Genomic DNA, 15,997 nt, shown 5'->3' with positions numbered 1-15,997 from the left:
ACATTGATTATTACTGTGGTAAAACCATGCCCAAAATATAAACATGATTACAATAATGGCAATGAATGGGCCAGCTAAAAAAAAAAAAACACAACCAAAAATACAATACATAACAATAAAATAAAAATAAGCATTTGCCAAAAAAAGTGCTTATCTATACCCAGAAATGGGGCATAGATAAACACATTGGCAGTCAATGGGCAACTTAAAAAAAAATATGCAATGAAATAAAAGCCAATCAATGTGATTCTTACCATTGCCGTCTTCGTCCTCCGAATCCTACTTTGGCACCAGCTCTTGACCGACGATGCAATGCTCCTCATCAATCGATGTGCAGAAGTCCATGGTCCTCTATTGATTGAAGTTCTTTCCTTCTTTTTTTTCTTTCTTCTTTCTTTTCTGTATAATCCAAGGGGCCCAGAGATGTTGAGCCGATGTCTTCTTGGACTCAAATGAGACGGCACAGGCCTTAAATGACACACCACCAATCATATTGCAATTCTCAAAGCAACCTGACTTGCTTGATATCTAAAAAATGTGAGTTAGAGCATTTTTTCAGCTCCCGCGTGGTTTGTCTGAAGCACTTCTTGAGCCAGTTTGGCAAGTTATTGAATCTTTCTGAATAGCTATCTATTCCAACTCGTTCTCAAGTGCTCAAAATGCTTGATGAGTTCGTTATCGAACCTACTAGAATGTCCAAACATGCAATAATGATATACATCATATAAATAGTGTGTTGTTTTAGAATATGTGGGTATAGCGATAGGAATGTGAGTATATTTGAGTATAAAAAATTATAGCCTTTATCACTGAACTTATTTTTTTACTCTTCCAGATTCAGGTTTCCTTTGCAGCAGGCAAAGTAAGCAGGACTATCAGCCGCTAATGGTTTGTCAACAATTTGGAGATAATCTTTTAGCAACCAATGAGTCATTCCTGCAGAGCAGTAATACCAGGGGATAGTATAACAACTTAATAATACCCTTTGTCTAGTTTTTGGGTTCCCTAACAAAAGGCGAGACAATCATGTTGAAATATTATTGCACCTACTATTGTGCATACTTTAGCTTCCATCAGGCATATCAGCTTTATTATTGTGTATTTTTTCAAGTTTTGGTAAACTGTGGAACTAATTATATATATATATATATATATATATATATATATATATATATATATATATATATATATATATATATTATCATTATATAGATATAATGATTTAAATAGAGATTATATTATTTTTTTTAAACAGTATATCAGTTGTATGTTGTGTGTATCTTGCAGCAGGAGTTTTTATAATTCCCTTTATTCTTTGCCCAGCTACAAGGGTGAAAAAGAGTTTCCAAGTCCTGGGCAGCTTATGACAAGCAGTTTAAACAGTTTTATAATTCCCTTTATTCTTTTCCCCAGGTACAGTAGCTTGAAAAGGGCGACAAACAGTTATGTTAAAGAAAACAACATTTTTAACTATTCCCCATGTTTATTGTTCAAGGGAGCAAAAAAAAAAAAAAAAGGTAAGACCCTCAGGTTTATGCTGTCAAGTGGTTATGTTGAACACCCACACACATATGTAAAATAATAGCATAATAATGTATTCAGTATATCACTGTGTGCCCACTACGATTAAAATAAATAAATAAAAACAGCCAAAACGCATGTACTGTATTACAAGGAGTCAATGTGCTTAGCATTTGCAATGCTTTGTGGTAGCCACAATTTTTTTCAGGGAATTTCCCTACTATAAAAGTGTGTAAATAATGTTTATCTCTTCTATTATTTATATAGTATTTCTCTATGTGCCCACTATGATAATTTATTTTATTTTTTATTTGACACCAAGTCACTTGCTACAATAAAGACCTCAGGGCTTGTGTAGTTTGTGTGTATGCAACGCAAAAGCTATGTATGTCACTCTATTGAAAATGTAATCTAATAGATGATGGAGAGAGGGGAAGAGGGGAGGGCTGATTTACTCTGCACGAGTGAAAGGCATCAAAAACCATGTATTACAAGGAGTCAATGTGCATAGCATTTACAAACATGTCATAGAGGACAGAAGTTAATGTATGACACACATTCCGTAAATCCATACTATTTTTTTTATTAAAACGTGAAATTGCAACACTACTGCAGATACTGTACAGATGCAGCGGCCGTTATTCAAACAAATCACTGAGCCATTTTCGTGTGCGCTGCTGTACTCCACGCAATCACGCGGTTGCTTTGTTTGAATTTCACGGATCATGATTTCTTCAGGTGCAATGCTTCGCGTTTCCGTGGCAGAAATGAATGAATTGTAATCAGCACAGTACAGTACTGTGGCAATTTGCAGGTGTTTATAAACCAGAACACTAAAATGCCATTTTTGCACTCGATAAAAATGAGTCAACACGCGGTCATGACGTGCCATGACATGGGTATTCCGAAATATACAACGCGTGATATAATGGCCGCTGCATCTGTATATACATATTGTACAAGGTCATTAGACAAAGACCAATTTATTCTTTTTAGCTACAACGTAGACACCTGCTTTAGACACGGACCTGCACCAAAGTAGCATTCTGAGTATCATAGGCAAAGATATTCAGTGCGCCACCTGCCAGATACGCACTAAACTGCAACCACACAAATAATAATTCTGTCTGACCACAAAGTTCTAGCGGCTCAGAGGGGCGATGTGTGTGATGAGGCCGCAGATGAGGTGAACACTCTTTGCTGCCCATGAGAGATAAATCAAGGCCATCCATATGCTTGTTGTCAACATAAGACCCCAGGATTTATTACGTTCAGCTATCCATGTGGGATCCAAAGAATGTTCTCTTGTATGGCCAGGAAGTTTACAAGCTGCACGGCATATGTATTGTCATGGTCCACAGGTCTTTATAAAGGTTATCAGTCAAACACAGGTTACAATAATCAAGAGGACTAAAATTGGTTGTGTCTACATGAATCCAAGAAGTATGAGAAAAAGGAGAGCTATCAAACTACAATTAATAGGCAGTGTCTTCAAATAAACTCTCCCTAACTACCTGCTCCTTACCGTATCCTGGACCCGGCTCTAAAATCATAGGCTTAAATGCAAGAGACTCAGGTTGTCCACAATCCCCCCCTCTGTAACACAGTTAGGGAATGAATCAAATGAGCAGAGTGTACAAACCTGTCACTCACCATTCAGAACACCCTCAACTTTTTACCCTAGTTTCTGTAAGGGGAATTTTATTGACATTTTCTTTAAAATGGTGGTTGAGGATCTGGAATCTACTGCAGCTAATTTTTCAAGTAGAAAAAAATATTTGTCAAAAGAAGAAAGAGATTGCATTAAAAACCTTGAGGCTAATAATAATATTTTGATTAAAGCCGCAAATAAGGGAGAAGGGATTGTAATCATGGATCAGTCTTATTATATAACTGAAGCCGAAAGGCTATTACTGTAGATGACGAAAGCACACCGCAAACTGAGAAAGAATCCTACTGCAGATTTTTTTGTTAGAATTGAGGGTGCTGCTGAAGGGGAGATTGGAGAGTAAAACTCTTACGGATAAAGAGTATGGATTCTTGGACTCAAAGGATCCAATTATCCCATTTTTTTTACTTTATACCCAAAGTGCATAAAAGCGTAACCCACCCCCCGGGGAGACCAATAGTCTTAGGGATTAGGTCCCTGACTTTATATCTATCACAATGCATACATCATTTCCTACAAAAATATGTTTGTAAACTGCCTTCATACCTTAGAGACACGACGCATGTTCTTGAGATTCTTAAGGATATACAGTGGCAACCAAATTATATCTGGGGAACATCCGACGTAACGTCTCTCTACACAATTATTGACCATCAATTGGGTAGAGGGACTGAGAAGAAAGTACTCGAGAAATCCTGATCAAAGGATCGTGTTTCCTTCCTTCTGGACTCTATTCTATACATATTAGAGCATCATTATTTTTGTTTTGAAGGAAGCAATTTCCTGCAAGTCTGTGGAACGGCAATGGGCACCAGGTTTGCACTGAGTTATGCAAATATTTTCATGGGTATGGGGGAAGATTATTATAAACTGTCTAGCAACCTATTCGGTGAGAGCCTGCTGTCGTTTCTGTCACGCCTGTATGCCCGCAGACCTAGCAAGACCCCAGTACTGAGGTGGGAATGGTATTACACCACACACCCACAGCAATGGGAGCGAGCCCAGAGTGTGGTATAGCGTTGCTGGGCCTGTTGGAAAAGTGGTTAGGATACTTGCAACGTCTTGTAGGGTTAAACATATGAATGGTTGTTGTCCGTGCGCCAAAGTCCAGCGGTACAGAGAGCAGAGTAGTCGAAGTTCATAAGCCAGGTCCAAGGATTCCAGAGGTCAGCAAAGTAGAGTTTGTAGCAAGGGTCAAGGGTTACAGAGAGCAGGGTAGTCCAGGACGAGCAGGGGTCAAAGCCAGGGAAATCCAAAGTAACACAGGAACAGGTACAAAGCAGGAACACAGAGGGAGCAAGCATAGGACTGCACACATAGGGATAACAGGAACTATGCAGAGCGATGATAGAGAGGACAGACAGGGATTATAAAGGGAGACACACCAATGGGAGAGAGGGGAGGAGCAGAGCGAGAAGTGGGAGACAACAGGGATAGGTCAGGGAGAGAAGAGGAGGAGACAGAGGGGTCAGACAGAGAGATAGCTTCCAGGGAATGGGAGGAGGAGTAAGGAGTGTGACGGCCTTAGAAGAGGAGCGTGTGCACGTGCCCTCTGTAAACTGATAGTGCGCACGCACAGGCTGCGTCACGAGACTGGTGGAGCGCTGCGGGAACACCAGTGGAGGGAAGCGGAGGAACGGAGGGGATCGCCACCGGAGGTAAAGGAATGGCAGCGGGCATTGAGAGGGTCTGGGAACGGGGAGCATTGCCGCAGGGACTCGGAGACCTCGCGGGTGCGGGAGACTTGCCGGGCATGCGCTGAGGCAACGGGGCAGCATGAGAGGTAGAAGGAGCGGGACAGGAGTGGGTAAGCGCAGGGAGACTGGTAAGGGAAGGGACAGAGGGAGAGAAAGAAGGGGAAGGAATCCCTTGAGCCATAACAGTTTCATAGACAATGTGTTTTTTATTTAGGATGGCACAGAGCAGAATTTGAATAATTTCATTGAGTACATTAATACAAACACCCTCAATTTGAGGTGCACAACAGTAAGTGATAGGCTGTCGGTCAATTTTTTGGACCTTACAATTTATACTGAGGACAAACATATCCACACTAAGACATTTCAGAAAGATGTTGATGCAAACAATTATCTCTAAGCAACAAGCCACCATGATCCGAAATGGATCCAGAATATACCGCAAGGGCAGTTTTTGCGTGTAAAACGCAACTGCTCTCAAAATCAGACATATAAAGCACAGGTAGATGAGCTGAGCGAGATATTGTTTAATAGAAAGTATAAAAAAAGTAACATTGAGACAGCCCTCAAAAAGGCAGAGGCAGTAAATAGGGAAGATCTAATTGTAGGGAAGATCTTATTGTAACTAAGAGAAGAAGTTTAGCCAGTGCTAATGATGAATGTCCCTTTTATTACAGATTACAATTCAATGGCCCCAGATATTAAAAGAATTATAAGGAAGCATTGGATAATTCTCCTTAGGGATGAGAAGTTAAAAACAATTCTCCCTACTCATACACAAATAATTTTTAGGAAAGCGAGAAATTTAAAGCAATCTTTGGCACCGAGCTGCCTGAAAAAAGTTGCCACTGGCACCATCTGGCTATCAGAATCTACTTGGCAGAGTGGGTGTAAGGGCTACTCTACATGCACAAATTGCTGTGCGTGTAAACTCACTATTAGCAGCAGTAGATTCATTTAGAAAATAACCAACATGGAATATGAAGTCAACTCTTTTATAAATTGCAGCAGCACCCATGTACTGTACTTACTGGAGTGCCAGTGTGGACTCCAGTATGTTGGCAGATCCAAAGCCAGGGTGTGCAGCGCACAGCAAATAAGGAGGAGCAGGTCTTGCAGAAAAATAGTCCTTTATTTGTAATTCATGGTGTGGGACAACAGCAAACCTTCAACGCGTTTCGTTCAAGGAACTTTATCAAGAAGTGCTGTTTATGTTAAAAACAACAATTTATATACAGCTGATTGCCCCATTTTCGCGCCAAATCGTGACGTCATAGGTTATGTCTAAACCAATAAAAATCGCTATTCTCGCGCATGCGCGCGGCGCCAGCATCTCTATGGTAAACTCTATGATATTACAAGACCCCCGCGCATGCGCGCGACGCCAGAGTACCAAGGATCAAATTGATGCTGTCATGGGTTGTGTATAAACCAATAGAAATCGCTATTCTCGCGCATGCGCGCGGCGCCAGCATCTCTTTGGTAAACTCTATGATTTTGCAGGACCCCCGCGCATGCGCGTGCCGCCAGAGTACCAGGGATCATACTGCTGCCGTCAGCTGTGTATAAATCATAGAGTTTACCATAGAGATGCTGGCGCCGCGCGCATGCGCGAGAATAGCGATTTCTATTGGTTTATACACAACCCATGACAGCATCAATTTGATCCTTGGTACTCTGGCGTCGCGCGCATGCGCGGGGGTCTTGTAATATCATAGAGTTTACCATAGAGATGCTGGCGCCGCGCGCATGCGCGAGAATAGCGATTTTTATTGGTTTAGACATAACCTATGACGTCACGATTTGGCGCAAAAATGGGGCAATCAGCTGTATATAAATTGTTGTTTTTAACATAAACAGCACTTCTTGATAAAGTTCCTTGAACGAAACGCGTTGAAGGTTTGCTGTTGTCCCACACCATGAATTACAAATAAAGGACTATTTTTCTGCAAGACCTGCTCCTCCTTATTTGCTGTGCGCTGCACACCCTGGCTTTGGATCTACACTCTAATACAGCTGCACGCTCTGGAGGGGAGACTGGGGAAGAAAAAGAAAGAATACTACAGTGAGTACTATACCTGGGGCTACCTAATGAGGAAAGAGGGGGCTGTCTTTGGCAACCCACTCCTACCTTCAGGGTACCTTATGCCCATTTAAAGGCACAGTACCAAAGTAAAAATTGTTACTACCCAGCTAACACTCCCTTCCTTCTATATAGTCCCAGCACTTTTGGAGCACCATCACAAACATACTAGTATGTTGGCAGAACCTGCAGACCTCTGAAACGGAGACTTGGGAACATATTAATAACATCAAAAAAGGATTACAGTCCCATAGTGTCTCAAAACATTTCAGATTGGTTCATGGGCAGAATCCCATGGGATTAAAAATCATGGGGATAGAATGCCCTAAACCAAATTGGAGAGGAGGGAATGGAATTATTGAGATATCCAGAAGGGAAACCTTCTGGATACACCAGCTAAAAACATTGTCTCCACAGGGAAGTGATCAGTTCACGAAAGTTAATTACATCCTATTTTGTATCCATTTTTGATAGTTTTCTCTAGTGATGGGACTTAAGATGTTCGTCACTCTTCTAGAAATATATTTTTTAATCTTTTAAGAGGAGTCAATTATATTTTTTATTGATCTTATGCAATGATATATTTCTGAAATTTGTGTTCATGTAACAGTTTGAAGAACGGGATTATGTCTGATAATTCACTGCTGTTCTTAGCATTGTTGATACAGTATATATATATATTATCTCGTAGTGATTATATATTTGAGTTGCATCATTTATCTAACGATAATTGCTGTTAGCTCTTTACTGGCTGTTTAGTCAATGGATAGGATGCTTCTATATATCTATTAAGGATCTCTATGCTTCATGTAGGTGATATGTATCAGGCATAGACCAAACAGTGAAGGAGTCAATATATTCTGATTGAGTGTGATGTAACTAGATCGATGCCCCTACTTAAAGGTGGGGGCTACCTTCATTTGTTAGTACACCCTTGAGGAAGTGAGGCGTCTCTCACGAAACATGTAAGGTGAGGTTTGCTATCTGTTACGCATTCCTAAGTAGCTTATTTATTGATACCCTTTTGCTGTGGGACTCTGTGAAACTCTATGCAAACCATGGAACTCCTGTATTGTAGTCGCAGGCACTGCTGAGGATTAGTTACACACAAATAATCAACTAGGATTATAAATAGCCCCCTATAGTTGCACTCTGGGTAGGTGACAAATATCGTATATTGTCAACTAGTAGCTGGCTAGATAATTGCCTAATCCTTGCATAGGATACACCGCCAAAAGGTCACACTCAAATAAAAATAACAAAAACTTTAATAGTATGCTATAAAAACGACGAGACACTATAAAAATGCACAACAGTGCATAGATAAAATCCCCAAATGTGTTTAGTCACGGTGCAAACATGAACAAAGTGTGTTCAAAAGATATAGCTAGTGACATATCAGAAGCTATATAAAGCTATATACAGGCTGCACCATCTCATGCACAGGTATGGTAAACCAAAATAATGCTGTAATAATGGACAGCGCAGGGTAAGGTATAAGGGGGCTCAATGCAACCACAATATGGTCAGATGTACAGCATGTAATCTCCTACGTAGGATAATCAGTGATATCTGTAGCTTGGCTCTATGAGATCTCTAGAGCAGCTTGGTCAGGACTAATGCATAGAGTGTAAAATCACATACTGTCGCGGCCAAGTTTATTTGAGCATTTACCTGGTCTCGGCCGCGACAGTAACCGGGCGCGCGCCGTGGTGTCCCGGGCGCGCGCTGAAGCCTCGGAGGAGCGGCCCTCCGATCGGGGCTTCCCCCTCCCCTCTCCGGGTCCGCCGGGTCCCCCGGAACCCCCCACCGCCGTCCCCCACATCGCAGGACACCAGGGCTCCCTCGGGGAGCCCTGGGCACGCGCGCAGGGGGCGCAGGCACCCGATGAAGCGTGACCGCGCATCGGTGACGCGCGGCACGCCAAGGGGATTCGGCTAGCAAGCTGGGACATCTCCCGGCTTGCGGAACTAGCCGAGTTCAAATAAAACGTGTCGCCTCACGTGTCGCCTCTGTACAATCATAACCAATAGCAGACCATAGATAGCGCACACGTAAAAAACCCCAAAGAGTATGGCCTAAGGAGGGCCCAGTATGGTGATATACGACCTGATATAAATTTCCTGCATAAGATAGTATAGGCAGCCGCAGCTCCGTGTAATCTTATAAACACTCCCTGGAGGGGAGGGGCGGATGACGTATGCCTAATAGTATTAAAGAGGCATTGCAGGTACACACATAACCCTCACATAACGGAAAGGAATCGGGAGGGAGGAGGAGGGGATTGAAAGGGGACGGAATATAACCCATGTAACCACATAACAGTGGAGCTCAAAACATATGGAGGTAAAATCTCTCCAAATAAAGGCAAATGAGTGCCCATGTATATATAACATCACATCAGACATGCATGTGGAAAAGCAGTATGAATGCGGACTGGGCAAAGATGGTAGAGTAAAAGTACAAGTACATGGTGGTAGAGACATCCTACAGATGGTCACAGAGGGCATACAGATGATACACAACAGGCAGGGGGGACCAGGATAAAAAATGTAGGAATGAGCTACACTAGGCAGAGCCGCCTAAAAAGTCAATACAACTCCTTCTAAGCTGATAGTAATAGATCTATATACCTGGATCCCTCTAGCCCTATGTGAGGAATGAGGAGAAAATAAAACCCTCATTCAATCCGTGTGGTGCCAGTGTGTTGAGGTGATAGATCCATCGGCATTCTCGATGACGTAGCCCGGTATCCCAGTTGCCCTTGCGTGGGCCCCAGGGTATATGAGCTATGCCTATGAATGTGAGATTGGAGGAATTTCCATGATGTGTATCATTAATATGTCTGGCCACGAGTGTGTCAAGTTTGTTCCGCACTGCTGAGGATTACCAGGAAGTAATAGGAGGCTCTACACATGGACCAACAGAGGCAAGGATCTGACAATGGTGATTGGCCATGACAGCGATCAGATAACCCATGGGATATTGTGTGTGTGGGTGTGCACTAATACATTATACTAATACATTATAGCATTCCCATGATGTACCGTGTGGCTGTGTGAGCATGCTGGAACAACGTGTCCCTTTACGGTCTTGAGCCATCTGATCACTTCTATAGCGGAGTTCAGACGGCTCAGATCTGCTCTAATAGGCCCTCTTGCTGTGGGCATGTATCTCACCTTTAATTTTAAAGAGCGCCAGTGGCGTACAGTGGTAATAAGAACCAGCTTATGGAAAAACAATTCTTACTTTTCTACGTCATCTTATCACTGCTATTCAGAGTAGCAGCAATTGGATGACGCAGCCCACTGCAATGGTTCTCCTGAAAAGGTCCAGTCCCTGTGCATACTAGGTATGTCAAATGGGCAAGCAAAAGGTTACATTATCCTGAATTTTTCTAAAGTTGGGATAATTGCTTTACACTGCATATTAATTATTGCTAATTTGTGTTTCCCGCACAAGAGCTTAACTGCATTTTCCAAGAACAATGCCTCTACTGAAACTGTGCAAACTTGTTCATAACACCAAACTTGCACGTGACAAATAAAATAGCATTATTTTGCTGTGTTAACTATAGTGAAGCTGGGATGAATATAATTTAGATTTACATATCTGGAGTCAAAGTTAATGTTAGCCTTTTAATGGGAGTAAAGCATGACTAATATCACCTTATTTTTCCAAGTGAATATAGCTAAATCTCAACAGTTTGTTATTCTTCAAATATACATGTAAAATATTGTACTCTTACAACTCTACCTTCTGGAGCAAGTTGTGAGGGAGTGTCAAGGACCAAAGTATATGACGGCACACACTCATTAGTGAACATTAAGTCATCCAAGGCAATATCTCCTCTTTGGTCTTTTCCAATTTTTCCTTCAAAGGTGACTTGGAAATCTTCATCCACATGCTGAAGAGTTATTTCCTTTCTCTGCCAAAAATTGCCCTGGTCTCCTGTAAGGTTTAGCAGCACTATTTCCTGATTGCTTACTGTTACTTGATATATGGCGAGTGATCCAATGCTTTCACCAAACATGTGGAAGTAAAATATGAGCTGCAAGGAAGAATACAAAAATGTAACGGTAACTTTATTCATATATATATACACACACACACACATACAATGTTCAGTATTCAGAAGAAATATACATTTATAATTGTCACGGGAGACCAGGACTTTTAACAAATGTACACCAGGATCATTCAATAGGCAAAAAAGGCAGTGAAATAAAATGGGGTTTTGTAACAGGGACCTATCCCTGTTAAAGAAACGTGCCTCTAATCCAGCAGTGTGCTGGTTAATCGCACACCAGCAATTAGTCAGACTCCACCTGGCTGATTAAGACTCTGTTAGAAAAAGCCTTTTCCCAGAAACAGGAAGAAGATTTTTCCTCAGTACACAAGGGTGCTGACAAGAGGAAAGAGGTCTTGAGCAGAAAGGCTCTGCTGAGATAAGGACACCCAGAGACATATATTCCTGAACACAGGGGACCCAGGAACCTACCAGAGACTTACATGAAGGGCCATCTGCTTTAAGGTATCTCTTGAGACTTTGGGGAATAGGGTGGTAATGGGATTATCCCTCCAGTCCTGCAGAAAAGGACTGGGGAAGTAAGTTAGCCCTTACACAGGGATAGGTGTTTGTTGTTTTTGTATATTTCTGTTTGCTGTGCTATTTAAAGGAACAGGCAATAAAGCTTTATTTTAATTTTACCTTAAAACGGTCTCCATTGCGTACCTCTGCACACGTCTCTTACAGGTCTATTTGGATAAAACCTCGGAAGCACAACAGAAATGCAAAAGACAGAAATATACACACTTACTGGAATCTGGGAATTGAGATCTAACCTTTCCTAGGTGCAGAGCATCCGCTTGCAAGGAATTACCCTGATCGGGACCTTGTCCCGGACTTCCTGGACCGAGATTCGGTAGAAAATCTTGGCCGGTACCTCGTGCTGATTGTCCTAGAACTGCTGTCAGCAAGAAATCCTGACCGCGACCGCTACATTTAATTTGTAGAACTTGGCCGCAAAAGATGGGTCTTAGTCTCTGCGAGGCAGACTTTCATAGCTTCAAAACGATGCCGGTTACTCCGCTATTTCGAACAGAGCAACTTTGAAAAGCCCACCCTAGCTTCATCGTATCATGTCACTGAATGGTCTCGTTCTCTGACTGGGGCTTCTCCTTACAGACCCTCCGCTGAGCTATGTTCAGCATGGAGGTAGGAGGAGCGACCAATCAGAGCGTGGGAATTCCTCCCCGCCAACCAATAGGAATAGGGGCTTGTCCTTTGGCTGACATCAGAGGAGGAGGCATGCCAAGCCAGCTCGAAAAAGCAGGGTGAGTGGGAAATATGATTTAGTCAATGGGAGAAGCACCTACGAGCTGTATCTCCCCCAGCTAACTCATTGCAACCCGCTGGGCAGGCTCCAGCAACTCTGGCAGATACAAAAGGTGTCCCCACAGGGTGCCCTTTGTTCTCTGGACTTGGCAATTTGCCCTTCCTCACCCACCAAACGGTCTTCTCACCTCTGGACATCCTCTCCTCTTTGAACTACGGACTCTATACAGACATGCTGGCGTCAATGCTGATACCCTGGCTGACTGTATAGAGTCTTATAACAAATGTATAAAACATTATAAAGTACACTTTAATAAAGTATGCACCTTGGGGAACTTTATACTTATAAGGGAAATGGATTTGGGATATTTGGGCTCGTAACTCAGGAGTCTGGGGGACACTGGGTTGCCCGGTGTAATTCACCCAGGTGTAATTCACCCAGCGTATCGGCAAATCATGCCTGCTTGCCGGGGAGAATTAAAGGACTACCGGTAACTTCAGCCCCCGAACTCCTGCAAACAAAATAATTGTATTTCTACCCAACTACCAGACCTAAAACTTACACATACGAAGTTTCACAGTTCTAGGGCCAAGGGAACATGAAAACAGAAAAAAGCAGGGGTCACTTTATTTTCCACATGTATTATCCCTGGTCCCTGGCTTATGGTGCTATTTAGCTGCCAGGGAACCCACGGTTTCAGAGGGAACCAGGGGGCTTAACCTTTATTGTATAGCCTGGCTACCCCCTCCCGTGACAATAATCATTATGTTAGACTGATTATAGACTGGGTTAAGACTCACTTGTGCTTTTAAAACTGGTCATAAATAATCAGAAAGTCATTTTACAGATGGAGGAAAGTAAAACACATGAGTGTGACTCACAGTAGTTGGATTTTAGAAGGGCAAATGTTTAAACAGGAGGGTATATTTAAATACTGATCTTGAAAAAATGTCTTCACTTATTTCTCAGAAAATTGCAGCTGCCCCCAAAGGAAATAAAAAGTGATGCAATGTGATAACGGGTGCAAAGAAATACTGCAGCTCCAATAAAAACAATGGTAATGTGTGTCCTCTTTAACGCACATCATATATTTTCCATGTTATTTTTTGCTTTAAGTAGCATTAGCAGGGGCAATATGTTAGTTGGTTTTCCTCCTTGCACACTTTACCTTGCAGTTCTTGCTCCACCTGTTTATCATTGGTCCAGTTATCCTTGCTCCTTGTCTTGGTAAGTGTGGGAATGAGCTCTCTATGAAGATATAAATTCCAAATGGATTTTGCAAAGTATGATCAGTTACTGGCCCTGTGCCACCGGTTGGAGTGCTGCCAGCTCTGAGATTCCAGTCAAAGTCATCATTTTGGTTCTGTTTCCAGTCACAAAGATCAAATTCAAAATCACAACGTCCCGTAAAGGCACCTAAAACATAAATGGTATCAAAATGAATGTCAAATGAACAAACCAAAGGGACTGAAACAATGTAAATGAAATAATGAATGAAATAAATGTCAGTAAACAATAATATGTCCTCTAACATCTTAACATTTTTACAAAATATGTTACTTTAACCTCAACAGCACTTATGGCCTAAAAGTTGATACAGATGTGATCTGAAAACAGTATTGAAGGAGTGTATTTTTGGATACAAATGAATCAAGTAGAAAATGAAACATACTTTCAGATGCTTCTTAAAAATAAAAAATAAATCTTCATTAAAATCTTAAAGGCTATGCAAAAGCACAACTCTATTCCAAGCCTTTAGGATTTTTAGTCAATATGTTGTAAAGATGTCTTTCCAACGATGGGGAAGAAGTCAGCTCCCATTACATAAATGGAGCTAAACTCTTCCTTGGCATAAGAAAAAAGGAAAGGGCTGGAAAACACTTTATAGACCGTTCAAGTCCATATTTACTAAACATTGTTACTTCATAGAACCTACTGTATACTATACAAATTAGTTACGGTTAGAGCTGAAGAACACACCATTTGATACTCTTGAAGACTTTAGAGACTGCACCTTTTACTGATCTGAGACCACTGTGCACTTTTACTCCACCTTTTGAATTAAGTGCCAATATTGTGGTTTTTGTCTGCCTGTTAACCAATTACTTGGAAAGTATCCCTCCTTGTCAAACAAATAACAATCTCACATGCAGGGAAAAAAATGCCTCGGATGAGTTAAAACAAAATGACGACATCATTATCAAACCATCCGAGGTGGATATAGTTACTTGTGAAGATTACGTTAAAGAAAGTCGTCGTTTACTGTCTGATGAGAAATGCTATATGATCCTGCCATCTGATCCCACGCTAACATTCAGGAATTAATTGATCAGCATACTATAGGATTGCAGAAATGAGGCAGTCATCACAGAACAGGAGCAGAAATGTATTCTGGGGAAATCACCATGTATAGCCACATTTTACAACTTACCAAAGGTACATAAGGGTGTGGTCCCGCCCCCTGGATGACCAATCGTCTCAGGGATAGGGAACCTTACCACAAATGAGAGTACCTACTGTATGTGGACAATATTTTAAGACCATTTGTCGTCACTCTTCCCTCCTTTCTACAAGACACTAAGGATGTCCTCTGTAGATTGGATGGTATTTCAGTTGATGAGGATACACTACTCGTTGGACTGGATGTGGAATCCTTGTATACGAGTATTCCACACCAGGAAGGAATGAGGGAAATTAAGTACTACCTCACCTCTAGGGGCACTAATTTTCAGAAACATAATATGTTTGTTTTGTCGTTGCTCGATTTTGAATTACTTCCCTTTTAATAACAAATCTTCCACCAGCTTCAGTGTACAGTGACGGGCACCATGTATGCTCTCACCTATGCTAACCTGTACCTTGGCTGGTGGGAGAAGACAGTTGTGTTCGCCGATGATATGTATGAATATACTCAATATATTGCTTCTGGGGTCGATATATTGATGATATCCTTATCCTATGGCATGGCCAGAGGGGAGCCCTGCTGGAGTTCATCAATGTACTTAACTGTAATGAGTTGAACTTGAAACTAACTAGCAAGATCCAAAAATACTCCATTAATTTCCTGATTATCACGATCTACAGAGACAGTGAAGGTAAATTACTGACAAAAATCTTTTGGAAAGAAACTGCCACAAAGAGTCTTTTGCAATTTACCACGCATCATCCACCACACTTGATGCAAAACATTCCTGTAGGTCAGTTCTTGCGGTTATGCAGGAATGTACCACTATGGAGGTTTTGAAAGAATAGGCTTTGGAGCTAAAGAATCACTTTTTGGAAAGGGGGTACAGCTCTACATGTATCAAGCGGGCTTTTAATCGAGCAAGGCAAACCAACAAGCAGGACCGGTTACTGTCAAAACAACATAGATCCCAGCAATCTTAAACAAAAATATTTGTTGGGAACTCTAATAACCGATGGTCCCAGATCTCATGGATAGTTCAGAAACTTTGGCATCTTCTACTCGCTGATGAGGATTTGGGTCCAGTATTAAAATTTAGACCAACATTAGTCAGCAGAAGGGTGAGGAATATTAAAGATTTGCTCGTTCACAGTCATTATACCGCACCAACATCCAAGACGTGGCTGGCGAGCAAACAAAAAGGATCATATAAGTTTGGGAAGTGTAAGGCTTGTGTTTTTATGTTGCCAGCAAAAAGGTCCCATAATTGAAATAACTCAAAGG

General features: G+C 41.7%; 1 protein-coding gene across 1 annotated transcript in view; it reads right to left on the bottom strand.

Moving 5' to 3' along the window:
* MALRD1 (MAM and LDL receptor class A domain containing 1) overlaps window positions 1-15,997 on the bottom strand; it is a 662,703-nt gene that overhangs the window by 294,273 nt on the left and 352,433 nt on the right. The window contains exons 23-24 of the mRNA XM_075588643.1: window positions 13,478-13,725; window positions 10,727-11,021 (exon numbers count right to left, since the gene is read on the bottom strand). Coding sequence (XP_075444758.1) covers window positions 10,727-11,021; window positions 13,478-13,725 — 543 coding nt within the window. The remainder of the gene's footprint in view (window positions 1-10,726; window positions 11,022-13,477; window positions 13,726-15,997) is intronic.

The sequence above is a fragment of the Ascaphus truei genome, chromosome 2, assembly GCF_040206685.1.
Source record: "Ascaphus truei isolate aAscTru1 chromosome 2, aAscTru1.hap1, whole genome shotgun sequence".
NCBI lineage: Eukaryota > Metazoa > Chordata > Amphibia > Anura > Ascaphidae > Ascaphus > Ascaphus truei.
The sequence above is the reverse complement of the archived record's forward strand: the minus strand, read 5'-3'. Positions and strand labels throughout refer to the sequence as shown.